Below are 14,993 nucleotides of genomic sequence, written 5' to 3' on the forward strand. Positions count from 1 at the left end.
TATATATATATATATATATATATATATATATATATATATATATATATATATATATATAACTATGTAACGTAGGTATCTTGCAAATCTATACCCTTTTTAAAGTATTTTATAATAGTTGTATTTAATTTTTTAAATTTTAAAATGTTATAATATATTTATTAAACATTAAATATTTTAATATATTATTACATATTATCTATTTATTTTAATATTGTCCTTTCATTAGTTATTTAAAAAGTGATTTAAGTACTTAAAAATAAAATAAAATAAAATAATTAATAACAACCAAATATTAATTATTTCTAAGTTTTATGGTCAAACATAAGTCCTTGAAAGCTATGAAAATGGTAAAAGAATTTGAAAAATTGTTAATTGATTTCATACTTTTATAAATTTAAAAGCCTAAAATCAGAGTTTATTATAAAATTTAAGTAAATCTAAAATTTAACAATTAAAGATAAATTAATTTAACATAATAACAAAAAATTATATTTATTTTTAATAAAAAATAAAAAATTTAATGAGTTAACATTGTGAAACTGTAAGAAAGCCGGATTATAGGCAGCATTAGATGGTATTAGTGCTTGTTGTAACGTGGAAGGGAAACAGCTTATTTTGGAAAAGAGGTTGTTTGCTTGGTCCTGGTAATCAGGCTTATCTCTCCTAAAAAATTGAGACGACTTTTCTGCTACAAATAATATATAAATTGCAAAAGTAGCGCTGCAATGTAGGATAAAAGAAAAAAAGGAACAGAAATACTTGAATTCATACTACTCTCCGTACATTGTATTAGATACAGTGTCCTACCAAATTCTACATTCCATTAGGTAGGCAGGTAGCCGCCAAAATTACACTCACTGCCCCTCATTCACTTCTCCCCATCCATAAGTACTCCTCTTCCCTCCACTCCTTCTTCCTCACCATCAAATCCCCATTTCTCTGTTTCTTTCTAGTTAGGAGAGTGAAATTGGGAAAAAAAATTGGAAAATGGGTTTTTTGAGTGTGGTTTGCATTTCCTTTCTTGTCTTAGTGCTGTCACTGTCAGTGGAAGGTAGAATCCCGGGGGTTTATTCCGGCGGTTCTTGGGAGAACGCTCATGCGACGTTTTATGGTGGCAGTGACGCTTCCGGCACTATGGGTATGTCTTTAATTTATGTTTCGGTGGCCTGTTTGCTCGCCGGAGTGGGTACATTGGTCTGAGTTGTTGGGTTTTTTGTTGCAGGTGGGGCGTGTGGGTATGGGAACCTGTACAGCCAAGGTTACGGGGTGAACAATGGGGCTTTGAGCACGGCGCTATTCAACAATGGGCTCAGCTGTGGAGCCTGCTTTGAGATCAAGTGTGATAAGGACAAGTCGTGCTATCCCGGCAGCCCGTCTATCTTCATTACGGCCACTAATTTCTGTCCTCCCAACTACGCTTTGCCTAACGACAATGGCGGTTGGTGTAACCCTCCCCGCTCGCATTTTGATCTCGCCATGCCTATGTTCCTCAAGATCGCCGAGTACCGCGCCGGAATTGTCCCCGTCGTTTACCGCCGGTGAGGGTTTTAAATATAAATAAATAAATAAATATATTGGTCATTTGGTCACCCCTGTTTGGATTACCGTGTGGGGTCACTCAGGTTTTTCGGTGGTCCACGTTGACCCCACGTGAAATGACTAAACTGACCCTGGATTTTGTGATATTCTCCGCAGAGTGCCCTGCAAAAAGAAAGGCGGGATCCGGTTCACAATCAACGGCCACCGCTACTTCAACCTGATTCTGATCACGAACGTGGGCGGAGCAGGGGACATCGTGAGGGCGAGCGTGAAGGGCTCGAAAACCGGGTGGATGGATTTGAGCCGGAACTGGGGACAAAACTGGCAAACAAACGCCGAATTGATGGGTCAATCGCTCTCCTTCCGCGTACGAGGCAGCGACCGCCGCTCCTCCACTTCCTGGAACATCGCCCCCTCCAACTGGCAATTCGGCCAAACCTTCATCGGAAAGAACTTCCGAGTCTGAATTAAGGAAGGGGAACTAGCAATAATATTCCAGATTTCCCGCCTTTTGCAGATCTAAAATATTCGGTACAACAACAAGAAGTAGCCAGACCTTTTGGCCTCGTTTACGTCTTCTTCTTCTACTTCGTGTCGTGGTTCAGTGGGCATTGGGGAGTGTGAAAGCTGAAAAATTGCTTGGTCGGATGGTAACTTTTAGACCATTTTATTAAGGTGTGTGTGTTGGGATTTGTTCTCAAGTGTATTTAGACCCAACAGAGCAGCTGAAGTGACTGCACAAGAATGTAGCCCGCAGCTGTTCGTATTTACAAGTAGTCAAGTAGTACAATTATATGAATTATATATATATGACTGTGTTTCAGTGGCAGTAGCAATCTATGGTGTTTACTAATGTTTACATCTTTAAAGTAGTATAACATGGGTAAATGTTTGTTTGATTTGTTTACCAAGCAATATTGGGTGCGTTATGTTTCAGAAATATTATTTGAAATGAAAAAGTGACGGGAGTAAGTTGACAAATTGGAGTGGTCATGGGGTCCCTCCTTTAAAAGACAACTTGTTTCTTGCAACAAATGATTTCATCAATCCACAGGACAAAAAGAGGACCTTGGATGCTGCCTTATAGTGTGGGAAAGAAAGTAGGGGCTGCCTGGCTTTGGATACCCATTGTTTGAACAATTGAACATGTTGGTTGTTGAACCAAATGTGCAAAACCTACTTTCAAGTGTAAAACCTAAGCAGGAAGTACTATTAAACACAAGAAATTATATTTAAAAACAAATAAAAGTATAAAAAGTTGATGGTAAAATGAGTCATATGGAGTAATTTGTACCAAACAGTAAAACAAATTCGAGTTAAAACGCTAAGGGAGATTAGTATCTGTAAATTCTAGGACTTTCTACTCTTAAGCCTCTTCAATTACGCTAAGGGAGATTAGTATTTATCTGTAAATTCTAGGACTTTCTACTCTTAAGCCTCTTCAATTGTTTAACTATTTGATCAGCACCTTCCTTCAATTCCGCTCTTCTTTTCTCCTTAGTATTCCAAAGCTCTGATACTGGATACCTGCCGCTGGAATTGTACTCATTCAACTCCATCAATGCAGTGGTCACAGCATTATATACTTCATCACCACACTCATTCTTCAGACCCACCAGTTTCTCATCTTCTTCATTAATCACCCACACCTGAAAGTTCAATTTGAATTATCACACAAATTAGGAATGAGAACTTCGCACTTTGGGTTTAAAGAACTGAATTTGTGTATATCTACCAAATGGTCCATTTATTGGTGTTCATTTTCTCCCCTATGTTTCAATGCTAGCAGGAGTGAAAGAGGAGTGTATTGCTTACCAGTGCTCCATAAAGAGTGTACGTGTGAATACCAGTGTGTGGTGTGGTGTGCATGGGATAGATAGAATAACAATAACAACATATTCAAAGAGATACCCACATCTTTTCCTCCTTTCTTGATAACCTTAATTGGGTACCAGTGTGGATCCCTTAGGTGATCGTCCCACAGAGAACATAGCTCTAAAGCTTTTTCTGGTGCTTCTTCTTTTGGATATTTTAGCTTTGCAGCACGGGCGAATGGCTTCTCATCAAGTTCTCCCATTCTCTTCACACAAATGTTGGCACGAGAGTCCTTCAAGCCCTATCATAAAAAACCAAAATTTGGAATATTAGTTTATATAGAAGCATGCAATAACAGAAACCAAATCAGAACTTATAGTTCGAGAAGCTAGAAAACACTTATATTATTTTCAACCAAATAGATAGAAAAGACCATAAGAATGTTAAGATAAACTGGATAATTCCATTTTTTTTGCCATAAATTATCTGCAACACATACCAATCATTTAATTTAAGCAACCATAACCTATAACTTCAAAGTGAACATTGGGATAGAATTGGCAAAAGCTGTTGATTTTAACTAAGGTAAGTCATTTAGATGAAGAAGAAGCGAAAAAGGCAAAGGCAAATCTTTGATTGAGAGAGGAGTGTTGAGAGATGACTCAGAGAGAAGAGCCATTAACCATGTACGGAGAGCAGCACAAACAAGGCGTGAGTCTGGCAATTAGGGATGGAATGGAGAATTCAAACTTGAAAGGGAGGAAATGGGTGGCCATTTTCCATTTGAAGAATTGAATTTGTTTTCCGTTTGGAACATGAAAACAGTGAAAGTTTATGGAAGAATGCAAACAGTAAATTTAAGCTATTTTCCAATACTAAACAGGGCCCTCTGATTTTAGAAGTTATACTTGCATAGCTGAGTTCTCTTATCAGAGGATTTGTAGCTATAGCATATCAAGCATTGGCTGTCTGCTTACTAGATATTTATCAATCAAGGGAGATAATTAAGTAATTTGAAATCAAATGTTCAAGGATCCCAAAAAAAGCCTTCGTCTTTGGCCCAAAGTCATTGGATTTCTCAGCATAGCTAGGAAGTATAGCAGACATTGATTGTTTGTTATTTGACACCAAATAAACAACAAAGATAATTAAGCAATTATGCACCAGAGGTTCAAGGATCCAGACAAAACCTCCAACCCTCCAACCCTCTACATAAACTATCTCAATACTTATTGCACAAGGAAATACTACTCCACTTTAATATAGAGCTTGCTGAAATAACTATCAACTACTTAAAATGAATTAACATTGGGTAAGGAATAACCGGGAACTAACTTTTACTTCATGCTTTGAGTTATAAATGCTTTAGTGGAGTAGATGATACCCCTAGAGTAATAACCTTTGTATCTATCAGTTCCATTTAGAACCACTTGGGAATTAACCATACACAATCAAATTACTGAAAACTAACATAAAAAACTCTGATCATTTTTCAGTTAAAGCAACCAGTTAAAAAGAAATTATATGATGCCATTATATTTTTATAGAAAAATAATGTATTATATAGGTTTCAAAAAAGAAATTGTATAGAAGGCTCACATTGATCATCTCTTTGCGAGCCTCCTGCACTTGATCATTGTCACGTCGATGCTTTATAATAAGTTCATTATTCAAGGTTTCCATTTCATCAAGTTCCTCTTGCTTTTCTTTCAGCTCTTCTTCAATTGATGTCAATTCGGTTTTAGCTGCCAAATCTCCTTCCTCATTCATGTGTCTCCTAACTTCGACGGAACCTTTTAACTTCTCTATCTCCAACTCCAATGCTTGCTTCCGATCAAGTTCTCTTTGCAGCGCAATCATTTTCTCCAACGCTTGTTCCTTTTCTCTCTGAAATAAAAAGCAAGCCATTAGCACAACTGCCAACTTTCCAGCAGCATTCCACTGAATTTGCTTACAGTACACGTCTTGAAGCAAAGAGGAATAGCTTACCTTCTGTTCATCAGCCAGTTTCATCATTGTATCATCAGCCTTCTTTTGTGCCAGAATTGCCCTCTCATTCTGAGGAAAATAAAAATTTCCATTTCAGAAATGCCTACTTTCAAACATTCAACTAGGCTATTTAATTTTTTTTTTTTCCCTCTGAAATAGAACAAGAACATGAACTTCAAGCATGGCCACCTAAAACATAGAGTTCATTTGCAAAAAAAACAAAAACAAAAACAAAAACAAAAAAACCTGCACCATGATTTTCAAACTAAAAAAGAAAAACTACATACATCCCCTTTCTCACTAGCAGGTGGGTATCCAGCTACAAGGACCACTATCAACGACTCTTTCATAAACCCAATTAAAGTGGAACATACCATTTCTTTCTCAAGGTCGAGCTTTCTTTTCTCATTGACATTAAGTTTTTCACGCTGTTTTAGTTCATCTTCTCGCAGTTTCAGCTGTTCTCGTTGATCATCTAAATGTTGTTTACTTCTCTCATGCTCACTCAAAATGGTTTCCAGCTGTTCCAATGCCTTCTGCTGCATCATCTTCAACTCTAGTGAAAAATAGAAGTTAGTGAACTATAATGTTATAGATGCATTTCAAACAGGCAAGTATTCTTCACCTTCTCTTAGCATAACCAAAATCTTTTTTTAAAAGAACACAAGTAGATGTGCAATTCAGGTGATATGAAAACAACCATTATTTAATTACCTTTATTATACTCTGCAAGCATCTCCTCTTTTTGTTTCATCACATTGCCCATTTTAACTTCAGCTCTACTTATCTTTTTCTCCATCTCTTCACATTTCTTGTCCTTCGACTCCAGTTTATTGGTCAAGTTGGAATATAGCTGGGAATCTTTCCTTTTGTTCTCATTTTGGATCTCAGAAATGGTTCTCAAATCTCCATTTCTCCTTAGAAAATTCCCAATGATACCACAGGAATTGAAGTCTTCTTTACCAGCAATCCATGCATAAAGTTTGTCATCTTTCTTCCTTGAATACCATTCCTGCTTACCATGCTTATCCAGTTCAAACTCCCGTGCAAATGCCATTGCATTTTCAAATCCAGAAAAATCACCATTAAAATCAACAATGGCATATCCTGAATGACCCTTATTGCTCCACAGTGGATGAATCTTAATTGGATTATACCCTTTGGCAACCCACTCCATTTTTAGTTTTTGACCACTTTCACCCACAAACTTTCCATCCCTATATTCTACTGGAATATTAGCAACAATTCCTTTCCAAGGCCAAACAAAAGTTTCTTCATCAGCACCTTTCGTAGATGGATCGTTAACTGATGAAATTTGTGATGTATGCGTAGCATTACCTTTAGCATCTGTATTCCTAGCATCACTTTTGTCACCTGTATTCCTAGCATCACTTTTATCACCTGTATTCCTAGCATCACTTTTATCACCTGTATTCCTAGCATCACTTTTATCATCTGTTTTCCTAGTATAACTTTTATCATCTGTAATCCTTTCTAAATACTTATGCAATCCTAGATGTCTAGCCTTATCTCTCAAACTTGAAGACTTTGAATCATTACCTATCCGATAAGAGTGTCTAAGGAGCTCTTGCATATCATACTCCTTACCTCTCTTATGTTGACAATATGGACAATGGAAATACTTCCCTGATCTGCTGATTTTGACTTCTCCATCTCTCAAATCTCTATAGTATCTATATTTCAACTCTTCAAATTCTGAATCACTACGGTCACGCTTGAACTCTCTTCTGTGAGACATTGTCTACCTGTAATGAAATTAAGAATGTTTAGTTCAGTTCAGCAATAAATAATAGAAGCTAATTACATGCATTTGATTAGAAACATTTTCTCAGAAATAAATAAAAAATCAAGTGTTAACAGCTAGCAGGAAAACAGGTTCATGTTCAGTTGTCCCTAGCTTCTTAAATTCTCACTTAAGTTTTGAACAACTGCAAAAAGCTAAGAAGCAAAGGGAAGTGGTCAAACATGAGCAATTTCTATAGAACCTCCTGATCTCATAACACAAGCATGTCCAATTCTCAAATCACAGTGATGGTGGATTAGACTTCAACTTGTCTAAAGCATTGACATTTAAATTGTCACACAGTGGGAAAGAAACCATTAAATAGAACTGTAAGCGCACATGTAACAAAAACATGTAGAGAGATATACATAAGATGCCTGTCCTTGCCCAAATAGCAGAGATCAGTGTTCACAAGAGTAGCTATGTTATAGGCATATCCTGAGAAATCCAAAAGAATCTACAGAGATATTTCTGGAATTCAGATTCAGAGAACTAAAAGGAAGCTTGACTTTGAAAAAGAAGATATGTTCCATTTTAATTGGGTTTATGAAAGAATCATTTACTGTGGTTCTTGTGGCTGGATACCACCTGCTAGTGAGAAGGGGTTTATGTAGATTTTTTTAGTTTGAAAATTATTTGCTGAGTAATATTTCTTTTGCAAATTTACTCTTTGTTTTAGGTGACCATGCTGGATGTTCATGTTGTTTTATTTCAGAGAAAAAACAAAATCAAATAACCTACTTGAATGTTTGATAGTTGGAATGTTTGAAACAGTGAATGTTTTTTTTTTTCCTCAGGGTGAAGGGCAATTCTGGCACAAAAGAAGGCTGATGAGACAACGATGAAATCAGCTGAATACCCGAAGGTATACTTTTGCTTCAAGACACGCACTGGAAGCAAATTCAATGGAATGTTGAAAAGTTGGTTGTGCTAATGTCTTTTTTTTTTCAGAGAGAAAAGGAACAAGCATTGGAGTTTGAGATAGGGGCCTTATATGCTGCCATTGAAGTTAGGAGACACATGAATGAGGTAGGAGATTTAGCAGCTAATAACAAATTGACATCAGTTGAAGTAGAGCTGAAAAATAAACAGGAAGAAATCAATGATTTGAAACAAATAGAGGAGATGTTTGCAAAGTGTAATGAAGGTACATTAATGATGGTTGTTTTTGTATCACTTGAATTGCATATCTACTCGAGTTCTTTTCCTTTAATTATTTTTGGTTATGCTAAGAGAAAGCGAAGAGATTCTTGCCTGTTTTAAAGGCATCTATCTATAACATTATTTCTTTTTCACTAGAGTTGGAGATGATGCAGCAGAAGCATTGGAACAGCTTGAACTCATTGAGTGAGCCCGACACAAGAAAACAACAATTGTATGATCAACTAAAAGTGCTAAAACTGCAAGAAGATGAACTAAAAGAGCATGAAAAACTTAATAAACGTGAGGAAAGGAAGGTTGGCTGTGAGGAAGAAATGATTCGTTCCATTTTAATTGGGATTATGAAAGTGAGGTTCTTCTAAGCTGGATACCACCTGCTGGAAGTTCATGTTCTTGCTCTATTTCATGATTAAGGCGGTGGATTAAGGCTAAAATATATAACCTATTATATATAATATTATATTTCTAAAGTCTAAAAGTCTAATAATATAATAACCTATTATAATGTTCATCATCTCATTCTAATAATAGAATTATTTCTATTCCTATTTGAGTGTATCACAATACTTATGCAATCTCCCCAAACATATCAGCTACAATAAAACACGCACTCACACACACACACACACAAAATTCAACTACTCAGAAATACCAACCAACATGTATTTTATATCTCCGCCATCCCAACTCCCAACACATACACACTTGAAGAACAAACAACATTCATGAAAGCACGCGCATATCGAACATTTTCAGCCATCAAAAGAAAAGAAACTGAGCACTGAACATATCATAGCAAAATGAGTGTCTATTATGAAAATGTATATATATACAACGATCACGTACTCTTTGCTTCTGTTGACTCCCGGTTTCGAAGTTTCAAACACCACAGCGGCACACCCCCAAACTTCTGAGACGATCTTCTGGCGTCTTCACAAAAAAGATGAAACTACTCAAAACCGGAAGATCAAGGTTGTGTGCGATAATGTAAGGTGAACAATGGGAAGCATGTAACAGAAAAAAATGGCTAGAAAAGGAACTTGGTTAGGGTTTTGGAGGAAGGTAGAGAGATTTTAGAAAATGAAAGAGAGATTGAAGAAAATCTGCATTTGAGGAGCCAGTAAACCAGCTTTCGAAAACTGCATTTTCCGTCTCTCTTTCTTCCGAAATTTGCTAGTTTGGGTTACCTTGACGTGGCGATAATATTTCACGCGCTTTAGAATTTCCGGGTTTCAGTTTTCTCTCTCTTCTTTTTATTTTTATTTTTTATTTTTTAGTTTAAATAAATGGATAAAGAGTTAATTTTATTTTTCTTCTAAATTTGTGGGTATCATCCACTCATCCCATTTTTAATCTTTTTTTACCGGACATTTTTTGTTAGTTTTAGTATTATTATGTTATGATATTTTTATCATCTATCAATAAACTTGTTTAAAAGAGGTTAAATACAAACACATTTTACTTTCTTTTTTATACAAAGTGAGTTGATCCGCTATATTTTTATTTTTTTAAAAATTCATAATTCACTGTTAAAATTCCATGCCTTCTTTAATTGCAATATGCATCTCCGCGCGACAGTGGAATGAAATATAATTTTAAGATTAAAAAAATCAAAAAAAAAATTGAATACAACTTAATATATTGAAATGATCACATATTTAATGCTATTTAAATAGGTTTATTAACGGAGGACAAAAAATAGTCATGCCAAAATAATAGCAGAATCAACAGGGAATATTTTGAAGAAAAAAATACTGAAAGTGTATTGTCACCTAAAAATCTATGACAAAAAATGAAATTAAATCTTTATTTATTTATTTTTAAAATGGGGAATTGAAAATCAGATTGTATTGGATTCTGTCAAGTTATATCACGCTGTTGTATTTAATTCTGTCAAATTATATCACGCCGTTGTATTTAATTCTGTTAAATTATATCACGCCGTTGTATTGGATTCTGTTAAATTATATCATGTCGTTGTATTGGACTCTGTCAAATTATATCACAGTATTGGATTCTGTCAAATTATATCACACCGTTGTATTGGATTCTGCCAAATTATGTCACGTCGTTGTATTGAATTCTGTCAAATTATATCATGTCATTGTATTGGATTCTGTCAAATTATATCACGCCATTGTATTGAATTCTGTCAAATTATATCATACCGTTGTATTGGATTCTATCAAATTATATCATGCCTTTGAAAACAGAGCATAAACGTTAACTGGTTGACCACACGAGTTATTCCATTTGAAGGATTTTCACTTTTCTCATAATTAAGGCAGTGGGTTAAGGCCAAAGACCTTGTGGTCTAGTGGCACCCGGTTTACACTCCCGCATGGAAGGAAGTGGGTTCGAGCAGAAGTGGAGTCGATTGTTGACTCAGATTGTAACACTACTAAGTCGAGATATGATCAAAATACGTGAACAATAATCACGTTTGAGCATGAAATGCAACTTCATGCCCTTTTACTTCACTTTTGCCCTCGGTTTGCCAAGTGATCAATAAGACCATTGAAAGTTTAAAACAACAAATCGCCACTTTTAGACCCTTTAAAGAAGTGTTGTGTCAATTTCATTGTCTTTCTTTTTCCTCAAACAATCAACTCAACTCAATTTTCTTGCAAAGTATAAGCAAAAATCAATCATTTTTGCTTAAATAAAAAGATTTGTACTTAATTGATCAAAATGAAGCAAATAAGGATTCTTTTGAACATAATTTTCACATTCTAAGAACAAATTAAAGTAAATGTTAAATATGTTACAGAACATGATCAAATACGAATTGTATAGCATAGGCTGCATAGCCAAGGTTGCTTGTTTCACAGAAAAACCAAGTGAGAAGTGCCAATTAGTTACTCCGTATATATTATTACCATTGTTTGAACATGCTTGTTTGTTGTACCTACTTTCCAATTTCCAGTGTAAGTGTCCACACAGAAAGAATGATACTCCGTACTTAGTAGCCATAACATTATTGATCGCTAGTCACGCACATATTTCAGCTATCTTCTATTGAGCAAATACATTGTACAATATTCATAAGTTTTTACAAAACTGTCAAAGACATACCTTAGCCCGACAGGATTGTGAAGGGATAAATTATGGTGAGCCACTCTCACAAAAGGGTGAAACTCTCACACTGCAATTGTCATGGCTCAATCTTACGTCTTTGTCAACAATCTAACATCTAGAAACTAACTGAGCTACCCGTGTGGGCAAATTATATCGTGGACCATGATCATAACTGATACTGCAGTTGTGTTGAACGGATATTGCAGTTGTGTTGAAAAGATACTGCAGTTGTGTTGAAAGGAAATTGCAGTTGCACGAAACAGAGGCCGTTCATCCATTCCACACAACTGCAGTATCCGTTCAACACAGCTGCAGTATCTAAAGCTTTTCCCGGTGCTTCTTCTTTTGAATATTTTTGCTCTGCAGCACGGATAAATGGCTTCGCATCAAGTTCTCCCATTCTTTTAACACAAATATTGCTACGGGCATCGTTCAAGCCCTATGGTAAAAAGCCAAATCTTGGAACATTAGTCGCCATAAAAGAATGCAATAACAAAGACCAAAACAGAATGAATAGCTTAGGAAGCTGAAAAACAATTATATTATTTTCAAACCAAAGAGATGGACAAGACCATAAGAATGCTAAGATAAACTGTATACTTCCATTATTATTGTTTTTTTTTTTTATAGGAAATCATGTATTATATAGGGATGCACAAAAGAAATTGTATAGATAGCTCACATTGATCAACGCTTTCCGAGCATCCAGCAACTGATCATTGTCACACCGTTGCTTTATAATAAATTCATTATTTATGTTGTTAAAGTAATCAAGTTCTTCTTGCTTATCTTTCAGCTCTTCTTCAATTGATGTCAATTTGATTTTAGCTGCTAAATCCCTTTCCTCGTTCATCTGTCTCATCTCATTGATGTCGCGTTTTAAGCTCTCTATCTCCATCTCCAATCCTTGCTTCCCATCAAGCTCTCTTTGCAGCACAATAACTTTCTCCAATGCAAGTTCCTTCTCTCTCTGAAATTAAAAGCAAGCCAATAGAACTACCAACTTTCCAGCATTCCATTATATTTGGTTCAAGTGCTTGTCTTGAAGCAAAAGAGGAATAGAATACCTTGTGGTTTTTAGCAGTTTCCACCATTGTCTCATAAGCCTTCTTTTGTTCCAGAATTGCCCTCTCATTCTGAGGAAAATAACACTTTCAAACATTCAACTAGATATAGGTTATTAGATTTCATTTTTTTCCTCTGAAATAGAACAAGAACATGAACTACAAGCATGGTCACCTAAAACTAAGAGTTCATTTGCAAAAAAGTAATGATGGATATATCAAGTATGGCCAAAGAAAAGAAGCCTAAGTGTGGGGTGCCAGGGGAGCAAGGTCGAAGACGCAAAAGATTGAGTGGGCACGAAGGACCGGAGAACAAGGCCCGGACAAGATGCGAAGGACCCCGGGCCAACAATCAAGAATGTGTTAACTGCAGACAAATAACATGTTGATTAACATGTTATGTGTTTGAAGTTAATAGTTTATGTACTTACAACTAAAAGTTTATGTGTCTTTAGTTATCATATTATGTGTCTATAATTACCATGTGATGTGCCTTCAATTTGTTTACAGAGGAAGGAATAACCAGAGAACTACATTTTACTTCATGCTTTGAGTTATAAATGCTTTAGCAGAGTAGATGATACCCTAGAGTAATTAGCCCTTTGTATCCATCAGTTTCATTTAGAACCACTTAGGCACTTACCATACATAATCAAATACTAAAGAATGGTACCAAAAACTCTAATCATTGTTTGGTTAAAACAACGAGTTAAAAGGAAATTATATGATGCAACTATATTTTTTTTTTTAGGAAATCATGTATTATATAGGATGCACAAAAGAAATTGTATAGAAAGCTCACATGGACCAACGCTTTCTGAGCCTCTTGCAACCGATCATTGTCACACCGTTGCTTTACAATAAATTCATTATTTATGTTGTTCAAGTAATCAAGTTCTTCTTGCGTATCTTTCAGCTCTTCTTTAATTGATGTCAATTTGATTTTAGCTTCTAAATCCCTTTCCTTGTTCATCTGTCTCATCACTTTGATGTCATGTTTTAAGGTCTCTATCTCCATCTCCAATCCTTGCTTCCCATCAAGCTCTCTTTGCAGCACAATAACTTTCTCCCATGCAAGTTCCTTCTCTCTCTGAAATTAAAAGCAAGCCAATAGAACTACCAATTTTCCAGCATTCCATTATATTTGGTTCCAGTGCCTATCTTGAAGCAAAAGAGGAATAGAATACCTTGTGGTTTTTAGCAGTTTCCACCATTGTCTCATAAGCCTTCTTTTGTGCCAGAATTGCCCTCTCATTCTGAAGAAAATACAGTTTTCCATTTCAGAAATGACTACTTTCAAACATTCAACTAGGTTATTAGATTTCTTTTTTTTTTCCTCTGAAATAGAATAAGAACATGAACTTGTAAGAACAAATAATAAAAGGTCAAAAGTATGAGTCCACTAAACTCCACTATGACCTTAAATCAGGGATACACTAACACCTAAATTAGGGATCCACTAATTTATGTTTTGTTCTTATTCAGAAAGTGGTGCAAATAATTAAGAATAGGAAAATTTTCATGATTAGTGCATTGATGGAATGCAACTATATAAAGGCCATCAAAATCCCCCTCACTGCTTGACATACAGTCTTGTACACCATCTGAGAGAGTTGAGTCAAGTGAGAGAAAAATAATTAGAAAGCTCAAGCAACAGCAGTAAGCAGATCAGGCAATCATCAAACAAATAACTATGGCTGGAGGTTAGATCCTATATTTCATATACTTCAGTTCAGTTTTAATTCTTACAGTTGGTATCAGAGCAAAATATAATCTCTGCCTAGTTGTAATTGATTTACTTGGGTTTGTATGCAATATGAATTTAAGTATTCTGTTTTGAATGCATACATAATTTGTGCCTGCTATTTTACAGTATGTTTTTGTACATATATATTTGGTTTGAATATGTGTATATATATGAAATTGTTACATTAATATCTGGAAAATATTACAAATATTCTTTCGAAATATTTTCGAAAATAAACATACCTACTGCTGGAATATGCTATAAATTATTTTTAAAATATAAACGAACAAATTTTGAAATAAATTTATAAATAAACCTACTGCCTTATGGAGAAAATACCGAATTTATTCGCGGACTGGAGCCTCCGGTTCATCATTCTCCGATGACCGATGGAGAAGACGGTGGCGTGAAAGGTGACTGGCGATGGTCGGCGAGTGGTCGCGAACGGTGGTGGTGGCCGGCGACCCCTCTCTCTCTTTCCCTCTTCGCGTCTCTATCTCTCTCAGTATTTCTCTGGCTGCGCAGATGTAGTATAGGGCAACTAGGTTTGGATGGTTTGAACATAATATATGTTAAATGGATGGGCTATGTTTGGCCCATTTCGGTCAGGCTTCTTTTAAAATTATTTGGGCTTATTTGAGTTATTTGGACTGAATTCAAATTCAAGGCCTATTTAATTTTAAAGCTTTTGGGCCTATTTATTATTGAACTAGTGGAAGAAGAATGATAAGGGAAATTGTATTAGTTTGGGTTTGGCCCAATTCGGCCAAGCCCATTATACTTATAAAAAAAAAAA

General features: G+C 35.6%; 4 protein-coding genes across 4 annotated transcripts in view; 2 read left to right on the top strand and 2 right to left on the bottom strand.

Moving 5' to 3' along the window:
- Positions 1-904: 904 nt before the first annotated feature.
- On the top strand, positions 905-2,454 carry LOC116017466 (expansin-A4-like). The gene is made up of 3 exons (XM_031258059.1): positions 905-1,138; positions 1,223-1,538; positions 1,696-2,454. Exons 1-3 carry the CDS (start codon positions 988-990, stop codon positions 2,003-2,005), a joined length of 777 nt encoding a protein of 258 aa, XP_031113919.1. The 5' UTR covers positions 905-987; the 3' UTR covers positions 2,006-2,454.
- A 292-nt stretch (positions 2,455-2,746) lies between these two features.
- On the bottom strand, positions 2,747-9,476 carry LOC116015675 (protein INVOLVED IN DE NOVO 2-like). Its single transcript, XM_031255826.1, has 7 exons — positions 9,155-9,476; positions 6,058-7,109; positions 5,718-5,899; positions 5,344-5,412; positions 4,954-5,241; positions 3,455-3,655; positions 2,747-3,188 (listed from the first exon to the last, which is right to left on the bottom strand). The coding sequence occupies exons 2-7, from the start codon at positions 7,100-7,102 to the stop codon at positions 2,955-2,957; spliced, it is 2,019 nt and encodes a 672-aa protein (XP_031111686.1). The 5' UTR covers positions 7,103-7,109; positions 9,155-9,476; the 3' UTR covers positions 2,747-2,954.
- Positions 8,976-12,858, bottom strand: LOC116016175 (factor of DNA methylation 1-like). The gene is made up of 4 exons (XM_031256339.1): positions 12,454-12,858; positions 12,069-12,356; positions 11,694-11,825; positions 8,976-9,089 (listed from the first exon to the last, which is right to left on the bottom strand). The coding sequence occupies exons 1-4, from the start codon at positions 12,478-12,480 to the stop codon at positions 8,976-8,978; spliced, it is 561 nt and encodes a 186-aa protein (XP_031112199.1). The 5' UTR covers positions 12,481-12,858.
- A 962-nt stretch (positions 12,859-13,820) lies between these two features.
- Positions 13,821-14,993, top strand: part of LOC116017676 — a 3,530-nt gene continuing 2,357 nt past the window's right edge. Inside the window, exon 1 of the mRNA XM_031258301.1 lies at positions 13,821-14,153. Within this exon, the coding sequence (XP_031114161.1) occupies positions 14,144-14,153 (10 nt within the window). The 5' untranslated portion in view covers positions 13,821-14,143. The remainder of the gene's footprint in view (positions 14,154-14,993) is intronic.

Source organism: Ipomoea triloba, chromosome 4 (genome assembly GCF_003576645.1).
Source record: "Ipomoea triloba cultivar NCNSP0323 chromosome 4, ASM357664v1".
Lineage (NCBI taxonomy): Eukaryota > Viridiplantae > Streptophyta > Magnoliopsida > Solanales > Convolvulaceae > Ipomoea > Ipomoea triloba.